This window comes from Apus apus, chromosome 4 (assembly GCF_020740795.1).
Source record: "Apus apus isolate bApuApu2 chromosome 4, bApuApu2.pri.cur, whole genome shotgun sequence".
Classification (NCBI taxonomy): Eukaryota; Metazoa; Chordata; class Aves; order Apodiformes; family Apodidae; genus Apus; species Apus apus.
In genome coordinates, this window is record NC_067285.1 from 97,735,044 (window position 1) to 97,756,038 (window position 20,995).

Genomic DNA, 20,995 nt, shown 5'->3' on the forward strand with positions numbered 1-20,995 from the left:
ACCTAATGGTATGGGGATGACTGAGGCAAAATAGGATTGCTCACACACTCTATTAGTTTCCAGAAGGCTCTACAAAAAAAAGGGTTTAAAGTGAATGTATTTAAAAGCACAAGAGTTTGAAATTCATTTTCCCTCCATTTAGCTGCCTCATCTGTTTTCAAAATCCTGCCTTTCGCTGCTAGGGCTGATGTCTTCAATGCCATAACATGGTAAAAAGGGCAAGTCACTGCAAAAGTTTAGATGAAAAAGGGTCTAAAAAAATGCTGCAAAGGAGCCATTATTCTAAGGTATAGAATTAAGAAAATACACAGTTTTATTATTTCCTTGAGTGAATTATGTTATGAAATCTGACATAAATCTTTGAAAGCATTTTCTTTGCTTTATTATTGGTGTAATTTGGAAGGAGAACCCTCACCAAGTAGGTGCACTGTGATCAGAAATCTGTTGCTCAACTGGAACTGTAACCAGATCATATGTGTGGGATAATTTGCATTTATTTCAAACAATTATGAACACCATCTACGTTTTTCTGGGCTGCAGAAACCAATGGGCTCTGTGTGAAACTAGAAGCAGGAATGGTGGATTTATTCACATATGCTCTACGTAGGTTAATTCTACAGTAAGTCCTTCTAGTCAAGTTTAGCAGAGGCAATGCAAGAAAACATTTTTAGCATCAATATTTGAGAAGTCTTCCTGCTGTTACCGTTAAGAATAATGAGAACAAAAGAAGCTTTTGTATTTTTCCTGGATAATTTGTTGACATTTGCATCTCAGACAGAAAGCCTTAAGAAATGCAGTAAATATAAAGCTCTTTTAAAGTGATTTGAATACCTCAAAGTGCAAGTCTGTGTGTGTGTGTGTATATATATATATGTGTGTGTATATATATATATATATAAAGCCTTTGAGTAAAATAAAGCAGTGAAAAAAGAGAAGTGGTGGGATTTTTTACGGGCAAAACAGACATTTCCAGCTTACTTTTGTTCAATATCAACTCAGACAGAGCAATTTAGACTTTGGTATTATTTGCACTGTGAATCCTACATAACCCTAATGCTGTCAAGACTCTTGCTTCTGTGTCCTGTACCAGCATTACACTTACAAACTGTATTATAGAAATTCTAAAAGCAACCTCCTTTTGTTAAAAATGCTGGGTTTTTTTTTTTCGAATACTGTAAAAGTAGCTGTAAAATGTGAAAATAGATATTGTGAAATGTGAAAAATACAACTGTGATTTTTTTTTTTCCTGTTCCTTTTTTAGCCTAGGTACAACTGTGCCTTATTTTTTCTATAGCAATCTGTACTCTAGCATTCTAATTTCCATTAGGAAAACAAGCAAAACAAAACAAAGTAAAATAAATCAAACAAAAAAAACCAACAACAAACAGCACAAAAGGGAGAGAAAAAGAGAGTGATTAAAAATAATAATTAATCTAAATTGAATTTCTATATCAAAGTGTAGGAGTAAATACAGTTTAATAAAATGTCCTATGATGAAAAACACTCTGTCTCTTGTATATAAAATGGATATGAAAATCTTAAATGGTACTGAAAGAATGTAAGCAAGAACAAAATTTTTTGTGTTGCCCTCTGCTTTTTCTCATGAAGCAGTGGTAGCTGCAGTTGTGGTGAAAAAGAAATAGATAATTTGTTCTAGCTTTTTTCTCTTTTTTCCTTAAATTTCAAGCCCAAAACTGTTAAGTGTTAGACTTAAGAATAACTTCAACACGCATGTCCATTGGATGAGACTGCTTGGTATCTTAATGAACTGAAGTTCTTTTTTTCTGTCAGACACCGAGAGATATGAAAGCAGGATTTCCACTTCCTGCGTGAATATTGTAACTGAATCAAAATTAAGATCTAGGCCTCAAAGCAGTCAGGAAACTTGAGGCTAATTAATTTCACACAGACGGTCAAAGGTAAAGCACGTTGGACCCACACACAAATACCTAAATCTGAAGATCTAGATGCAGTTTAAGGCTATTCTAAATGTGATTTTCATAGAATCATAGAGTGGGAGGGGTTGGAAAGGACCTTTAAAGGTCATCTAGTCCAGCCCCCCCTGCAGCACACAGGGACCATTTTAATTAGATCAGGTTGCTCAGAGCCTGGTGAAGCCTGACCTTGAATGTTTCCCAGGGATGGGGCCTCCACAGTATCTCTGAGCAACCTGTTCCAGTGCTTCACCACCCTAATTGTAAATAACTTCTTCCTAATGTCTAATCTAAATCTACCTTGCTATAGTTTAAGACCATTCCCCCCTCCCCACTTGCCCCCTCATCCTATTTCTACACACCCTTGTAAACAGTCCCTCCCCAGCTTTCCTGTAGTACCCCTTCAGGTACCCCTTCATGAAGGGGAAAGTCACACAGTAATCTCAATAATTCTCAGTGCCTTAACATACAAAGATGTGCCCAAATGCAATGGAGGTAGTTAAAGAGTTTTCATTTTTAATGAAAACCAAACTTGTATTTGTTGCTCAAAATATCATTAATAATACTTAGCAAAATTGGTGATTTTTTTTTTATTGCTTTATTCCTCAATTGTTACCTGAGAATTTTGCATTGGTTAGTAAATTAGCAAGCATGCTTATTCAGAACCATAGGAAAGTCCAGAACTTAAGATCAAACTTAACTTTGGTATTTCACTAATAATAGTAATAACGAATCATTGTCTCCAAGGTGGTAATACGAGGGTAGCAGTTTCATGAATTTATCTGCGTGTGATTATCTGTGTCCAACACAAAAAGCCTCGTTCATGCCATGTAGAAAGCAAGCTATTTTTTCTCAGTGATCAGATCAGCAGTGATCTCATAAGCATTTTAATACCAGCTGCTGTAAACTAACTACAAAGAAAAGTATTTCCTCTGAACAGCAGCACCTCCTTGGTCATCTTTGTTTTATACATGCCAGGGCTCCACCACTTCTGTGACTAACATTCAACTTGATTCCTTTCAAAAATCCTGAAGATCCAAAAATGGATTTAAGTGCCTGCCTACCTACTTCTTCTGGCCTTGAACAAGACAAAAAGGAACATGTGATCAGGTGGAATAATTTTAAGCTTTCCTATGGATTTGAGACAGCACGCTATTAAGCTTGTTAATTAATTTGTTAATGAACTAGTTCTCCCCAAAAATTTACCAAGGGATAAAGCAATCAGAAAGTGATCAACAACCTTGATAAGAGATAATTACTCACTGCTGGAAAAAAAACATGTAAAAATTAATCCCAGCTCACCACCAGAGGCTCTACACAGAAAGGAAGAAGGCTAAATAATCAGGAAAGGAGAAAGAAACTCTTTAGATAGAATAAATGCAAAAATGTTGCTGGTGCCCAATTTCAAATAAATTCAGAGTTCTTATATATAATGCTCTAAGAAAATAAAGTTATTGGAGATCTTTGCAAGGGACTTCAGGAAAAGCTACATTAAGAATGTAAATAGTGCAGAAAAGATTTTAAGACATGGTACTGAATTAAAAAGGTTAATTGCTAATGCTGTAATGTGATCAGATGTGTTCAGAATTTCTTGAACATTTCAATACTTAACAGTACAGTGCTAAAGAGCTGTTTGGAGATTTAACCCTGTGACCCTCAATTAGTCACTAAGATGTCGACAAGACAAGTTGAGCAAAACTCTTTAAAGATTCATGTACCCATTTGCCCCAAAGGGCACATATACCAATAAGACAGAAACTTAAGACAGACTAAGAAAGCCCAGAGCATGCCACTTGAATTGTTAAAAAGAGTGCAGGTGTCAAAAGAGCTGTCTGTGCCTGCTAGACCATCTGAGGCCATGGTATCTGTGTATACTTCAGTATATGTGGTAGACTTAGACTGTGTGGTACATCAGACCTTTGTCATTTAGGTCTAACCTCAATGGAGTCTTTTCTATTGTTCTTGTTTCAAGGAAATGCATAAACTTTGCTGGTTGCTAATAAGAATTTATTGATCTTTTATTGTTTCTATTTTAACATTACTGTAAGACTCCCTGTATGGCTTTTCCAATGACATAGAAATGCACATTTAAATATAATCTCTTGCCATATTCTGCTTAATCTATTATGGAGACAATTTTGTAGATTTTTGGGTTTACAAGCTTAACAAATAGAGAAAGCTGGAGCAGATGGTTAGGAAAAATGAAGCCATTGTTTAAACAAAGTTAACATGCTAAGAAATATAGAAGACAGATGATGACACATCCCAGATGATATTTTCTTTGATTTGGAAGATGGTCACTAAATGTAAATGAGGTTTGTGCTGTCAAAGGAATATGAACTATAAAACAAAAACATGTAACTAAATATTACCTATAAAGAATCTTGAAGACTTCTGATTTATTTTTGTGGAATATTCTACAGCAATGGAGCGTTGATGGGTCCCAAAAGCATTAAGGTGATAGATGGAGACATAATAAATGTTATTCCCTATCATATTTACAATAAAAGGTTAAAGTGTTGAGGTGTACTGTAGCATACATGGAGGTTCAAATGTTGACTGCAGCAGATTGACCTAAGAGTTCTGGGAACCACATATTCCACTTCCAACAAGGTATCAATTTAGTAATAATTAAATGTTCCTTAGTAGGCAGCTCTCACAAATTTTTTTCTCCTGTGCTTAGATTAATCCAACTCCCACTTAAGTTTTTTGTGGGTTTTTTTTGACCATTAAACCATGGAGATTCCTTTTCCCTGGTACTAAGTTCAGGTGGAACTGCTTATGTGAGGCATTTCAGAGGATAAATCCACTAACAGAAAATTATGGCTTATTTTATAGAAAATTACTCATTAATTAGGAGTGTGCAAAGACTGCCTAAATTGTTAATTATATAAAAAAGTAGAAATCCTTAAAACTTACTGTGAAGCAAAAAGAATATAGGAAGAACATCTTTCCAGACTTCCGTGCTTCTGAAGAATGTATTATTCTAGTTTTCTCAATGTTTGTAAAAAATGGCTCAATTCCAAACTGACCAAGACCTTTCATCCATTTAGGATTTTGTGATGGGTCTCTCAATTTTACTCCGAGGGACAGTACAAGAGAAACTGAATTGGGCTTTCAATTTGTATGATATAAATAAGGATGGCTATATAACTAAAGAGGTAAGGTCTACTTTTACACTAATCACTGAAACTAAAGGTTGTATATGTAAATTCTGCTTTCAAAGAATGGCTTCATTGTCAAAGCAGATGCATTAACAAACCAACATATATTACAAAACTAGAGATGCTAAATATAAAGTAATTTTCTAATTTTAAAGACAAAAATTGAAATGGGAAAAGCATCACAGCGATTGTAAAAGGTCAGAATTCATAAGGTACAGATATTTTTTGATTCAACTTATGCTTATGTATTTGCATATTTAGTCCATTTAGACACTAGGATCAAGTAATTTGGTAGGATATTTCGACTAAAAAGGATTAAGCATGTGGGCCATAATTGCGACTCCTTTTATGAACCTATTTTTAAAAAATTTTTACTTGAAAGAAAATTTATATTAAAAGATTCCTCCATTTTTTATTCTGCAAGAGTTCAAACATACTTAAATTACAGGGGAAACAAATGAGTGCTTTCATAAAAATTATGGGTTTTTTTCAAAACTAGGTCTTTATGTAAATATATATTACACTTGTAATTTTACACTTGTAGAAAAACACTTCATATTATTATAAAAGGGTGTTCTATAAAATAATTTCTCAGCATACTGGCAGATGACTTGTTTTCATAATTATTCTTACAGTTTTCACAAGCCACTCTTATTACCAAAATTCAAAGCTTTTGGTATAAAAGGAGGACTCTCTGAATATGTACGGGTGTGGGCATGGGTGCTTTTGTTTTCTCTAGGGAAAAATCAGTAGTAAGAAGCTGAGGTGCTTTGGCCATTAATTTGCTGTTACAGAACTGCTTTTCTTGTTTAGTTTTATTCACAAGGCCTCAGGAGATTCTTTCTACAATCCATGAGCTTGCATATATTCTAAGTAATTTAAAATAAAAATCATACGTATGTATCTATTTAACAAGTTTATGCTAGAATTTGTAGGAGCATAATAGTTCCTTCTTGAAGCTTTTCAGTTGTAAAATAACAGGCACAATCTCAAAATTTTTACTCTAAAATGTAAATCCTAAAAATAATTTATCTGGTCTAAGTTAAATCAGTGTCTACAATGCACCTTATATTACATGGACATATTTTTTTCTCTTCAGGAAATGCTTGATATCATGAAAGCAATATATGACATGATGGGGAAATGCACCTATCCTGTTCTCAAGGAGGATGCACCTAGACAACACGTGGAAACATTTTTCCAGGTGGGTCGTGTCACATGAGCCAAAAACACTGCTCTGTTAGCAAGTACAGAAAGGATTTTATTGTTGTAACAGTTTTGCATATCCTACCAATTTTGAAATTCTTTTTGTCTTCCGTGGTTCCATCCCAAGTTTCTCAGATCACTCATTGCAGCTTGCTTTTTCAACACTAAGCTCCTTAAGCTTATTCTAGTATATTACTGTATCTTTACAGCATTTTGGCCTGTTTGTTCCTATGCTGACATATAACTGAAATGAATAATAAAAATAATTTGGTTTACACAGAATTTCAGGAGGATAAACATGCATTCTTGTTCTTTCTGAACAGAAAATGGACAAAAACAAAGATGGAGTAGTTACCATAGATGAATTCATAGAGAGCTGCCAGAAAGTAAGTATGCAGTGATAAGTACTGAATTTCTAGCTGTTGGCTAGTGCTACCATAGTGCTACACAGGTTTCTGGAGTGACAGTGATGGTAATCGTAATACCAGAGACAGGATTTTCCCAAGGTAAAGTATGTGTGTACACCATTACACAGAAAAAACTAAACAAATCTGTGATCTGAACATGTAGAAGAAATGTTGTATACGAGGTGTATATGATTGCTTGTAAGACAACTGTGTCTGCATCCCTTCTCTCTTTAACAGTGTTTTGCTTATGCTTGGTAGCAAAAAGTTTCTTCACATTCAGCTAAATATTTATTTCTATCTTCAACCTATGCTACAGAACACATTCCTGCTATAACTGGCATATAGTCACAGCAATAATATATCTTGAAAAATCTATCATCTAGAGGACCGTTTCTCAGACAGCGAGTCATGATCTGCTAGAGGCCTTAGAAATGGAAATTGCAAGGATCTTGCCAAGGTTTGGATGGCAGGAGTTAATAGCAGGCAAGTTTTCTCAAGGCAAGAGTGAGAACTGATTGCGATTATCAATTGCAAGTGTTTAAACTACCCAAGTGGCTGTTAATTTCCTTCAGCTGCTGAAAGCAGCTCCTTGCCTATAGAGCCACGGATGAAAATAAATTTCTGCAGCAGAAATTACAGCTTGCTTTCACTCCTCTGCCCTTCAGAAACTGGCTTGCTCTCAGACTAGAAGACAATATGAGGAAAGGTAAGTTGCATTTTCAGAAAGTTAAGGAACTACTATTAATTTGTCAGTTAAAAACCACACAATTAAGAAAAATAAATTACAATGTAATGATAAGTCTTTGACATGAGATTGTTATAAACTGTGAAGTGTCATATTAGGCCTAATGATAAGCTTGATTACATTATTCAAATTGATGTGGCAAATAAACCAACATTATTTGTTACAGTGAGAAATATAAAACAGTATAGTGGTGCTTTACTGGTACCTTGTCCAGGCTGACTCTGATTAATATGACACAGACCACTAATATAGCCTTTGTGTATTGATTCTTATTTACTATATGAAGAAGGGAGCAGTAGACAAGAGACAGGATAGAACAAGACTAGAAAAATGAATGCAGTTAGCAAGTGATAGATTTTTAATCTTGTGGAACAAGAAAGGCTGAACAGCAAATAGCAAAGATGCTCTAGAACTTGTCTGGTTTTATATGCATCTGTAGTTATTCCTTGGAGTTGCTCTCATGAGCAGTGCTACCTAGTAAGTGATTCTTTGTTTTATTTTAATGCACTATTTTTGTGGGATGGAAGGCAGACAAGACCTCTTCTAACTGTGGCTGTTCTGTGTATCCTTAGGAATGGGTATTGGTAGTGTCTTATCTGTGGCAGTGCTCTATTGCATTGATCATTCTTCTAGCTTGTCAGTCTTGTTCAATACAAATTAAAGACATTTGCTCTGCTATGGCTGAGTGATTATCAGAAACAGAAATGAGATTAATTTCCCAGCTGAGGTCTGCGGAGTTCTGGAAGTTAAATGATAGATTACTCTGGATATGACAGCAATTGTGGTGATGGGCCAGATGATTAATTTATGAAGAAAATTGGTACCATCAATAAGGACTTGCTCTCTCCCTTTCCAATGTGATGCACAGTTTCTCACATCAGCTAGATTTCTTATTTACTTCTTCTGAATATTCAGAATACATGTGAGGGAGATGACCTCTAAACTGCTACGTAACAGTGTTCTCATTGTGCCACTTACCTCACCTTCACTTGCATTTAACTTGAAAAGTGTCAATGTTTCTTGATTCAAAAAGAATCTTGCTGTCTAAACTCTTAGTCTCTCTACCTATTAAGACCTGTTCTATTTAGACCTCTGAGCTACAGAGTGTGTAATCCATGTCTATTTCAAGATTTCTTTTCAGACATGAGATTTGGAGTTAGAATACAACTCAAGTCCTTCAAGAAACTTGATTCAGGAATCTTTGCAGCTTCAGCCTTTTCAGAATTACATTTTTCATAAAGGACAATCGTGCCTGCTTCCTTTTAAAACACAGCTGTAGGAAACCTTTTTTTTTAAAAAAAATATCCTATTAGGTATGATACTGATCTAAAAAAAAATAAGGTTCAGATTCCTTTCTTTCCTCAGCATGCAATGAGTCACATTATGTAATATTTTTGTTTTCCATATGTTCTGGTGTTATGGATAAACACTGCCTTTCATTCAGTCTCTTTTTTCCAAGCTGTTAAGTACTCATTTATTCAGTTTTTTCTCCCAGGAAAACCACTCCACACCTTTAATCACCCTTGGCTCTCTCTTTATACTACTGCTAGTTCTACTATTTTTGCTTATCAGGACATTCAGGACAGGGACACAGCACACCTGCTGCTCCCTAGGCTTTCACAGCTATGGTGGCTTCCTCATCTACAAACCTTCCTTTGGCATCAAGGTTAGGGCACATCTGCTCAAAACCTCTGCCAGTTTGCCTAACTAATGACAAGCTCAGACCTTGGAATGGAAAGCCCCACTGATAATTATGGCAGCCAGAGCTGCATCTGGTGCATGTGAAAATAAGATAAAGGCATCCAGAATTCTACAGTGACCATCTGCCTTTTTTTTCCTACTTCAAAAAAGAACAACAACAACAACAAAAAACTACTAAAAGTCACCATGTTCCAAATATTATGACAAGTTTGTATTTTCTTGTGAAGTGTCTTCCCATTTGACTGATTAAAGGAGGGGCACTGGAAGTTTTCTCTATAGAAACAGCAAACTTCAGAAAAATGGATCTTATTTTAGAAAACCACTAGTTTCATTAGTGATGATATTATAAAATTGGTGGCAACTATCAGTGCTTTAAATTTAAATTTGTTTGTTTTGTACATTTGCTGAGCTTAGTTGCCAATGGATATTAAAAAATGCTCAATTAAATTACAAATTATTCCAGTTAAACTTGAACCTTACATTAGTCAGTGATCTTAATAGTATACTTATGTTTCAAAACAATGCAATGGGAAAAAGTTCATTTTCATTTCCAGTAATTTAATACAGTATATTTCCTATACAAACTTTTAAAGCATTTATCTACATAACCTATTCTTTGAAATAACATTATAATTGTTTTTATAAGTTAGTTTATAGTTGTAGACCACTTATTACAGCAACATCACTTGAGATGATATAGGGAATCAAAGATTAAAACCCCACTATGCATGTTTCATAACATAGATCAAGGAAATTACTTAGATTTGTCATTTTCGACACAGAAAATCACTTACTAGACTGAACAGTGAATACTTTAACTGGGAATCAATATGGAACATTTGTTATTAATACACAGGAGGCCTACATACCTGTCAGTGGCAGAGAACACTGTGAGAGAACCTTTCTTAGAAATGTTTTTTTAATGCACCTTTTTCATGAAACTTCCTAAAATATTAAGAATCATAGAATCGTAGAGTCATTAAGGTTAGAAGGGACCTTAAAGATCACGAAGTTCCAACCCCCCTGCCATGAGCAGGGAACCCTAACACTAGATCAGGTTTCTCAAAACCTCATCCAACCTGGCCTTAAAAACCTCTAGGGATGGGCACCAACAACCTTCCTGGGCAACCCATTCCAGCTCCTCACCACCCTTATAGTGAAGAATTTCTTCCTAATATCTAACCTAAATCTCCCCTCTCTCAGTTTAAAACCATTACCCCTTCTCCTATCACTATCTTCTCTGGTGAAAAGCCCCTCCCCAGCTTTCTTGTAGGCCCCCTTCAAGTACTGGAAGGCTGCTATAAGGTCTCCCTGGAGCCTTCTCTTCTCTAGGCTGAACAGCCTCAACTCCCTCAGCCTGTCTTCCTAGCAGAGGTGCTCCAGGCCTTTGATCTTCTTGGTGAACCTTCTCTGGACCCTCTCCAACAAGTCCATGTCTTTCTTGTGCTTTCTTACAGTGGAGACCAGCAAATGCTAAGTGAGCATGTAATATACTCTTGTATTGTATATATATTGGATTGTGCAACCAACTGTTGATCCAGAAGTTTTGCCAAGTATTGGCTACTACAAGTGGACTCTTTCTTCTATACACTGAAAAGTAAATGTTACAGAAAACCCTTATTTTTTCATGACTGCGGTGCTGAGAGATATTTACTGACAAAAAGTGGAGCACAGAGTGATGCATCAGTAAGCATTATGGACATGTTCCTGTGTGACCTGCCCTAGGTGGTCCTGCTCTGGGGAGTTGAACTAGATGATCTCCAGAGGTCCCTTCCAACCCCTGACTTTCTGTGATTCTGTGAACCTGAAAGTTGAAGGTTTTGTTACCTACCTAATGCAACGCAATCAGTAGGTAGAAATAGAGTTGGGAAGCAGCGAACATCTTTCAGTGTGGACACACAGAAAATCTGAGCTGAGGAGTTGAGTGTTGTGGTGATATTTGTGGAACTGACTGACTTGGTGGTTCATGTAAAGGTGCACACTTAAATCTATTTTATTTTAGAATCATCCCTAGCTATGCAGTAGGATTCCCTAAAATTGCAAAAAGGCTCCTGTGTATGATACACAAGATTAGCAATTTCATGTATGGATTCATACTTCAGCTACAACAGTTATATCTTTATTTTTTGTCTATATGTATTTTTTGTTATAAAACTATAATCTCTGAAATCCTGTAGACTTACTACTGCATTTGGAACAGAATAATTTTGGTTTAACTAATACATAAAGTAATCTGTTTAAGCATAGATCAATGAACAGCATTTTTCTGTTAAGAATTTCTCCAAACAAGTTCAAAAATAATGTTGTTAACTGAAATATACTAAGTTCTACCCAATTTTACTACAGATATTTCCCAATTACATTTGTAATGGTGTATGATACTTGGGTTTTTGTTGTCTTTTTTACAGGATGAAAATATAATGCGATCCATGCAGCTCTTTGAAAATGTGATTTAATGAAGACATTAGGCCTACTCCTAATGGACAAATATGAGCTATTCTGCAACATTATCTAAAAGATGGATTTCCCACTTTATCATAAATAAAATTTCTCAGCAGTACACTGAGGCATGTATTATGCAAATACTTTTTATTACAAATTTTTCCCTAAAATGTCCTTTGTAAAATATAAAATTTAGCACTTGAACAGTGGCTACATGAGTTAACAAGATTGTTCTGAAATGTCAGGCTTTTACTCCAAATTCAAACAAAACAAGACCTGACATTATGCAGCTTTATTATTATTCCAACCCCTAGATAAAATAGATGCTACCACAAGGAGATTAAATAAATACTCTTAGTTTTGCTAGTCATTTGTACTGGATTATGCTCCAGGTGTTTAAGGGTATTTCTTAAATCTTAGCTTCTCATTTACACAGAGGCATTGTCATGTATTTTCTTTTCACATTTGTATGGTGTAGTCCTCATTTTTTTGAAGAATACGTTGAGTTAAAGTGCTACAGTCCATTTGCAATGCACATCTTGCTGCAATTGCCTTCCACCTTTGACTTGCTTTTCTCTTAAAAAAACAACAAACCAAACCTAATGAAATGGGTAACTTGCGAGGAAGAACTGTTAAATAACAAAGAAATTGCTTAGAGGTCAATTTACTTTCTGACAGACATGAGGAAGCTGCTGTCAATCACACTCACCTAGTAAATTTGCATTTAATTTATCATGACATGAATAGCAGGAGTCCTACAGACTTCACTTCTAATTCTTCTTGGATGTGTTCATGAAGTTTTTCGCTTAAAATTAAGGATCTTTGAGATAAGGACTTTGAATTTTTCATTAAGAAACCTCAACCGGAGCCTAACATTGTTTTCATGCGTATGCCTTTCATGAAGAAAAAGGCATGAACTTCTTTTGAAACTTCTATCCCACTTCGGTGCTCGGAATGAATATCACTATGTAGTAACATCTACTAATAATGACTGCTAGACAGGCTAACATCTGTTTCAGCTTTTTGTAATGTGTTTAATTATGAGACAGAATCAGGAAAAAAATAATGGAAACTTCATCTATATAATATCATCTACATCTAATAACTGTATTTAATTTTTTTAGGATCACTTCTTCATTAAGATTGGAGCTACCTTAATTCTGAACATAGAAAGATTTTTCTAAAAGTGTATATACCGAAAATATAATACTGCTCGCCCCCAATACGTGTAATTTTTAAGATATATTGTCCACAGACTTTATGCTAATATGCTAACTTCAAAATAGGTGAAATGCTATCAAAGATAGTCCAATCTTCATTGTAACGTTGCTGCAGAAAGGGGATTAAGAGTAGAAGGAATGTTGCAAGCATTATTTTGCAAAAATAAATCAGGTATCTATTCTGGTGTAGAGATGGGATGTTAGAGGCATGTTGAAGGCTGCTCTGCTATCACCAGTGTAGGATAAGAGTAGTACAATACATGTACACCTGAAATCTGCTGTAGTGTGTTTGTGTAAACTAAATGTGCACATTTTGTAAAAAAAATAAAAGAAAAAGAAAAAAGAGCAGCATGATTGATTTTTTTTTAGTTGTTAAACAAATACTTGTATTTCTTTAATTTAAACATTTTGTCAACAAAATTACTTTTAAAAACAAAAGCTTAAATACATAGATCTTGACTTAGTACAGTCTGATCATAGCACAGATCTTAGTACAGCCCTGAAGTAAATTTAATTTAGCCAAGCAGTGGTAATTTTCCAAAAATTCTGAAATCACTGTGTGACTGATTTTATTAATACCCTATGCATCAGCATCTTCTGATGACAATAAAACCTCTTCCAACAGCCTTAAATTCTGGAATGGAGCTTTCCTCGTTTTCATAAAAAGTTCTATGGCAGACTTTGTTACTTCAGTTACTTTACTCCCTCACAGAGTAACTCAAATACCCGTAACAACATCAACTCTGAACAGTATTTACTGCTATATGCATTAAAAATTATTTTGCAATCAAGTTCAGACACATGCATGGACAAACACTGCACCCTAAAAGGCTTGACAGGCAGGTAAGCTGGCTTCCACCATCTTTTTTTTTTATTGTCTGAACTCTTTTTTCAGTTTCCACATTCAGAAGTTTATTAGCTAAATTCACAAGCTAGTCCCAAGCATATCTGCAGCTCATTCAGTAGGCCCAAAGCTAACTGGTGCTAATTAGTTGAGCAAAACCTAGACTGTGGCTCTGTGGAACAACTTGATGCCTCTACAACTGTATTCTCCAGAACCTCTACAGCTTCTCAGAACAATGTGCTGAGAATGCACTGAGCAAGTTCAGTTTTGCACCACATGCTACCTGTATAGTGCATTCAGCTTCATACTTTAAAAGCTTGACTCTCAGAAGTCTAGATGAGTTCTCATAGTTCTATGCCTAACCCAGTAAGTCCTGATGAAGCCAAATGGCATCCATCAGTGCCTGTGCCAGAAACAAAGTGAATTGTTTCAAAAGCAGGCATAGATATGTAACTTAACACGACGACAGTTGCTATGTGAGTAATTACAGACAAATTACTTTGCATCATACAACTATACTTGTTCTGCAGTGCTTAATATGTAAAGAAAATTGTAACAACAAAATCCACATTTACTCTACTTTTGAAATGAAAGCCAGTCCATGTCATTGTAAGCAGAATGCATAGGCAAACACCAAACAATACAGAGATTTATGTTAAACATTTACGTTTTTACAAACTGGTAGGACTTTTCCCACCTTCCATCCTACTGAAGAAATGTGATTATTTTAAGAGACTATATCATACTCCAAATAAGTGTCAGTGATGTTCACAGGCAGTTTTTCTCCAGACTTCACCTTACAGTACAAACCACTACACTTTGCTCCTTCAAGAGGTGATGGAACAATAGGTGGGAATTTTAGATTTGATGATAGCCACAGATGCCTGTTGATGAAAATAACACAATTTTTTAAAAAAAACAATCACTAGCACTACCTATGGAGAGCACTCATATAGTCTCTATAAATTGTATAACTCACAACTTTTATTTAGTTATCTTTGTTATTATAAAACAGTAGAAAATGAAAAAGTTAATATTCACTCAGAAATTTACTGTCAAAAAGGTTGAAAATAATGAACTAAAAAAACCGGAATATTGTGACAACTAATGATGGAGAATAAACATCCAAGAGAAGAGATATGTAAACTCACACCTGAAACTGGGCATAGCAATAGGCATGAAATAACAAGGACTTCTTAATACAGGAGTGATATTCTGGAAGGGACTGCCAATAAAAGTAAGAATCATATACATTATAACTGATTTACAAGAGAAATTTTATAAAATCATTAGCTGGATTATATAATATTGTTTGTAATCACATTTAGATGGTTTTTTTCAGTCTTCTGCCTTACCTTACTACAATAGTTTTAAAAGACACACAGAAAGACTACAAGAAATCATGGGCCTGAGAGAAGAAGTAGAGGTTAATGATTCACTGATAAATTACATTATCTAGGCCTAAATTTTCAGAACATCATGATGAGATGTAATTTTTCCTTTCTTATATAAATAAAAAACTTCCATGCTTATTTATTTGTCCTGATGTTTTTCAAGTCTGTAATATAAACACTGCTACCGCACTTAAATGAATAAAAGAACTGGTATCTACTGATTATGCACAAAGCTTAGTACTAGTAGCCCTGCATTTATGGTCCCTGCTCTTTAGGTTATTCCTATACTTTACCACTGACCATTTAATATAATACATGCAAGTGTTCACAGAGTCAAGAAAGTGAATCTTTGCTCTTCTAGATGAATATCCAAGCCAATACTCCCTCACTTTTTCTTCTCTTTTCCTTTCTGTGCAATGTATAGTACAATAGAAAATGGCAAAAGAACATTCTGCAGAAGAATACTCTGCCATCTATTACTTATTTATTTATTTATTTATAGCAATTGCGGATCTAAACTCTGAGTTAAGCAGGGTCAGCTGGAATGCAGGTATCTGACTTCTTCAGTAAGTGACCTAAAGACTACGCCACTAGTGGGACTGGGCAGGCATCATCAGTAACATCATTATCAAGAGTAAATCCTGTTGAGAAAAGTATTTAGGCTCAGAAAAAGTGACACAAAACCTGTATCCCATGCATATTGAAGCAAGACAAATATTTAGCCTGGGCCCAGTGTCAGTACTCCAGAAGGGGCCAGAAGCTATTTACTAGTTGACATTTGGTGATGTCCTGGACTACTCTTCAGGGCATCAGAGGTTAAAACAATGGAGAATACACTGAAAAATGGGAAATAAAAAACAGCAGACAACAAAACCTAACTGGTAGAATATAGGTCACCCAGAGTAGATTTAATGTCATTTCTATTATCACACAATACATCAGACTAAACCAACTGTTTTACTATGGACTGGAACACAACTCTGCTGATTGCCACAGTGAAAAACCCTGTGTTTTATGCAATGTGAATCGTTGTGATATGTAAAAATAAGGAGAATTCAGAAAAGAGTTCTTAATCTGAAAGCCGGAGAGAGACATTGTTTGGACAAAACTGCATTCAAATGTGCAGATTACAGAATAATTATCTGGTCAACTCACCTTTCCACCATATTGCTCCAATTTTTGTAAAGCAACGGTAATTTTTTTTCTAAATTTCTTGTCCATTAATCTCTTTGAGAGCTATTGGAAAAGCAAAACAAAGATAAAATAAGAAAAAGTAAAAAGGTCTGTTGTACAATAAAGTATTATATATTCAAAAAGGTCAATATAATTCTATTTCATTACAGTTCCGTCCATATGAAAAGTTAACACATTTTTCACATGCACTGAAAGAGACTTATATAGTAGAAATACTTTGAAAAAACTATTGAAATTTCTCTCTTCTGCACTGGCTATCTAAAAGGTTCTTTTATTTTTGCTTAAAAGTGCACTTTGGAAGCAGGCTAAATGAAACCATGGAAAGCCTATCTTACTGAGAAAGGATGTCTACAGAAGGACTCAGTATAAAAGTATGTTCTACAGTCCCACTCTAAGTTTATTTAATGAAAAGTTATTTGTGCAGAATTCCCACCTGAAAAAAGTGGGAATATTTGCTTCTGTCAATTTGTTGAAACTTTCACAGATTTAAAAAAAAAAAAAAAAAAATCACATTTAAAATGCAAAAACTACTTTTGCACTAAACATAAGCTTCTCAAAACATAGCACCTATTTCGGCTTCAAGCTGGATCTTTTTTTAAATAGCAGAGACAAGAGTTTTATTATTCTCCAATTCACATTAACAACAGTTTTTGGACCTTACTAGAAATTTATAAGTCACCGTATTATTAAAGAATGATGGGCTTACACAGAGGAATGCATGAAGTAATGCTTTTCATGGAACTGCTGAGGCCTCCACTGCATCTATGCAGATATTGAAGGAAAAATCACAACAAAAGTACCATAAAAATACAGATTATTTTTACTACAGCCTTAAAAACTTACATTTGTGAGTAGCTGCTTAAGATGATCATTAAGAGATGGGCCAACAACAGCACTCAGCTGAACTAAAGCATCCAGTCCCCTTCCAAATACTTCATCATCTGAATGGGCCTCCAGAGGGGGAAAAAAGAAAATCCAATTCAAACTCCTCTGCAACTGCTAATTTGTATAATGTTGCAAGTTTAGAAATACAAGTACAACATGACTCAACATTAGTATCCAGAGGTAACATTTAAAAACAGAAGTACATTTTTTTGAAGTAGAAAACAAAAAGTACCCACAAAATGTCAGTGAATCTCTTGCATTTCTTCTGAGAGGGGAAAACGAATAATTTATTATTGATTAAATGAAAATATCAGCAGGCAAAACAGTTGACTACAGCAACAATTTTAATGGTTCACAAAGTATTCGAAAGTACCCTTTAAATGTGAATAAAAAGCGAATATGTCGAAACTGGGAGACAACATTTTAATTACAAATTTAATGAATTCAGGGTAATTTCTATGTAATTCATAACAATAATTGTCTTTGTTGGAGAAACACAGGAGCCAGTGCATTTATGGCTCAATTAATTGAGTCCCCTGCCAACTACAGCTTTGTCACCAGCCAGCAATTATCAGGCTCTTATCTATTTTTAGGGTGCTTTGTCATCTTTACTGCTCCCACTGGAGAGTTCTTCTATACTTGAATCCTCTAATGGTTTAGTTATCTCACTCTTCCTTTAGCAGTGAAATTGATTAATGACAATTTATTTTTGGTTCTGTACTAATACTGACCTTTATTCAAGCAGTTATTTTTCCACCCTGGTATTTGGGCCCTGTATGTTTGTTTGCTTTTGTTTTAAATAGAAGCCATTGAATGCTTGTTTAACAAGACTTTATACCATAACAGTGCAACAATGAAAATTAGCAGATGAGTAGCAATAATTAGAAGAACAGACAAGAATAATTCTTCTAATTTTGTCTTCCAAACTGAACCAAAGCTACTGATGACACACAATTCTGATATTCTATTACACGTCAGATCTGAGATCACAAATAATTTTCAAACTTTCAGACACCTCTAGAAAACCAGAACTGAAACACAGGTAGATTAAAGGACAGCATGTAGCTGAACCAGAAAAGGGCTCTGCAAGATATGAAAAAGGAAAAAAAAAATTACCTTTGAAGCCAATACTTTACCTTTTTTATTTTCTGAAGGAGTAGAAAAGTTAAAAATATTTTTAAAATTAAGACTGTGACCTAACATTTTAAATATATCCTTTCCTTTTCCTCACTGGCATATTCTGGTTTATCTTTGTAGCATGATCTGAATTTTTAAGTGTAACAGACAAGTATTTATTCCTGCATCTCCATTTTACTTCACCTCAATATTTTTGTTTGCATGTTATTATGTGGATATACAAAAACACCACCAACACATATATTTATTTCTGCTTATATTCAGATCTTTAATTGAACATTTCCACAGAAATTGCCCACAGCTAGTGTCACACAGACATACAAGCAGTTGACCATTTGATTTTATAGTTAAAGAGATATTTATCTGATAAAACCAAGCTAGAGTTAACATGAGAAAAAGAAACTATTCCCATACCCCCAAATCTCAAAGCAAAAGCCGATGCAATAGATTTATCACATTTTTTTTCATGTAGTACAGTAAAAAAGGAAAAAACAAAAATCAAACCCATGACCATCTCTAAATGAAGAGTAAGACATACCAATGCAGCCTTTAACACTGGAACTAGACGAGGCAACAAGGGAATTGCTTTTTCAATAGCACCTTCAACCATAAGCAATTCTTTAAAACCCTCCTTTGAAACAAACGTATAAGGATGTTTTGTCTCTCTTAGACCCTGTTGCAAAAGTAAAACGCGTTTGCTTAAGTTAGCCTTATTTTAAACAAAAACACATTTTAAAAGTTCCACATAGTAGCAAGATAAGGTTTAGATTTTGTTACATCAGTTTAAAATATAAAATACACTAACACCACCATGTGGAGCCATTCATATTTGCACTTAATTACCTTTAATCTTACAACCCAAGTCTGTCTTCTTTCCCTATTAGGAGCTCTAAGTTACTTTAGGAATTGACAGCTTTGTTTAATCTTAAATCTATAGTTTGCTCATTATTACACCTACCATACTGGATTCAACATTTACCTACATTCCTGAAACATATTTGGTGACAAACATCACAGATGATGCTGAAAGAACAGAAGCCTGAACATATATATATATATATATAGTATTGCTCTTTCACTTATTTACAGACTCCTATTTCTACTGTGTTAATTCAGTTTATTGAGGAAAGCACTCTTACTTCAATAGGCAGTCTTTACATACAAAAAATAAGCAAGTCAATTTTGTTTACAACAGCACAGCCACAACAGGATTAAAGTATTTCATTCAACAGTCAGGAATCTAAGATGTCCTGTATTTGGCCAGTATCTCGAAGATTAAATAGCTCTTCCAGAATGCTTGAACTAAAGAACTACAAGTGGCTTTGTGCCTGACCATCTTCATCCATACAAGATGCTCAGAAGTTTATTTCATATTTCTCTAGTAGGTGAGTCTAAGATATCTAGCTTAGCTTGTTAAAAAATACCATCTGCGATCAGGAACTCCCATATGCTTAATTTCGTAAGAAAATCAAGTTTACCTCTGCCAGTGTTACAAGAAGAGGATCAAAGGGCACAGTTTCAGGAGGGCACTCCCATTGCAGTCTGTGCTTTACTGAGCCATGCACTAACCTATATAAAGTTTTAACAAATTAACATATAATAATATGTACTTTATTGTCAACACTATTAACTTTAAATGTATCAGAAATCGGTTTGCAGTATTGCTATGTTATATACATAATGTCAATACATACTAGTCTCCTTAGTGGAATGTATAATTGTAATCCAACAGTGCAATTATTATAATTCCCAAATACGGCTGTTTTCAAAATTCTGCTCGAAATCACTTAGAAATCGAAAAATAAAAGTTACCAAAATTACAGATGCCTCTCATACCAACACAGAAGATGCTCCTTTTGCAGTTACTTGTTTTGTTAAAAATCAAGAAACATTTTCCTAAAATAACAATTGGTAAGGGAAATCAGTTGAAACTGAAAGAAAATCATATTGGAATTCATCAATTACCCCTAAGATAGAGATAAAGGCTACGTATTTATAATTATTTTATACATGTATATTCATGTATTAATGACTACTTAATTTTTTGTTAAGTAATTCTGCATCCACTTGGCAAAGCACTTGAACGCATATTGTCTAGGCAAATATATAACAGACAAAAGTAACTTAAAATACCACGAACTATTACTTACATACAGTTTTGTTAATATCTGATACTGCTGACAACTAAAGAATTGGAATACTCAAGAAAATCTTGCCATACTACTTACTTCAGACAAAAAAAGACTGCAAGATCTCTACTTACTAAAATGGCACTGACTTTATTATCTTTATTGGTAGGTATAGACGTAAAGACCATTATATGAAGATACCAACTTTGTTCATGAAAGAGGCTTAGCAAACCAAACCTGCAAATAACTAGCTTTAAAACTGCAGTGTCAGAATTAACAAAGTATTAAAAAAAAAAGGCAAAATAAGACAATTTTAAAAATACAGGAAATTGCTTTCTGCTTTGAAAAGAGTTAAGTATCAGACATCTTTTCAGAAATGAAGGGAATAAAACAGTCTAACTAAAAGATCAAACATGAATAGATGTTTTTCAGTCTCTGTAATTCTACCTAAACATAATATACTTTGTAAAAAAACCCAACAAAACCAACCTGCATGGAATGCCACCTTTAGCATATATAGCAGCAAATGTAGAAGGCTGTCGAGAATGAACACCAAACTGTGAAGACAAAAAAAAAGTTTTTTGTTTTTTTTT

The 20,995-nt window shown here is 34.5% G+C and overlaps 2 protein-coding genes across 18 annotated transcripts in view; one reads left to right on the forward strand and one right to left on the reverse strand.

The window, feature by feature from the left end:
- KCNIP4 (potassium voltage-gated channel interacting protein 4) overlaps window positions 1-11,731 on the forward strand; it is a 430,537-nt gene extending 418,806 nt beyond the window's left edge. For all 13 annotated transcript variants that reach the window (XM_051619893.1, XM_051619882.1, XM_051619887.1 and 10 more), the window contains 4 exons: window positions 4,988-5,095; window positions 6,198-6,302; window positions 6,628-6,690; window positions 11,566-11,731. In XM_051619893.1, the coding sequence (XP_051475853.1) occupies window positions 4,988-5,095; window positions 6,198-6,302; window positions 6,628-6,690; window positions 11,566-11,613 (324 nt within the window). In that variant the 3' untranslated portion in view covers window positions 11,614-11,731. The remainder of the gene's footprint in view (window positions 1-4,987; window positions 5,096-6,197; window positions 6,303-6,627; window positions 6,691-11,565) is intronic.
- The window catches only part of PACRGL (parkin coregulated like), a 44,786-nt gene that overhangs the window by 18,003 nt on the left and 5,788 nt on the right, over window positions 1-20,995 (reverse strand). For 2 of the 5 annotated variants that reach the window (XM_051619901.1, XM_051619897.1), the window contains exons 3-8: window positions 20,892-20,959; window positions 19,752-19,842; window positions 18,812-18,946; window positions 17,095-17,202; window positions 16,213-16,293; window positions 12,694-14,547 (exon numbers count right to left, since the gene is read on the reverse strand). In XM_051619901.1, the coding sequence (XP_051475861.1) occupies window positions 14,491-14,547; window positions 16,213-16,293; window positions 17,095-17,202; window positions 18,812-18,946; window positions 19,752-19,842; window positions 20,892-20,959 (540 nt within the window). In that variant the 3' untranslated portion in view covers window positions 12,694-14,490. The other 3 variants (XM_051619899.1, XM_051619900.1, XM_051619898.1) reach the window with 3 other exon arrangements.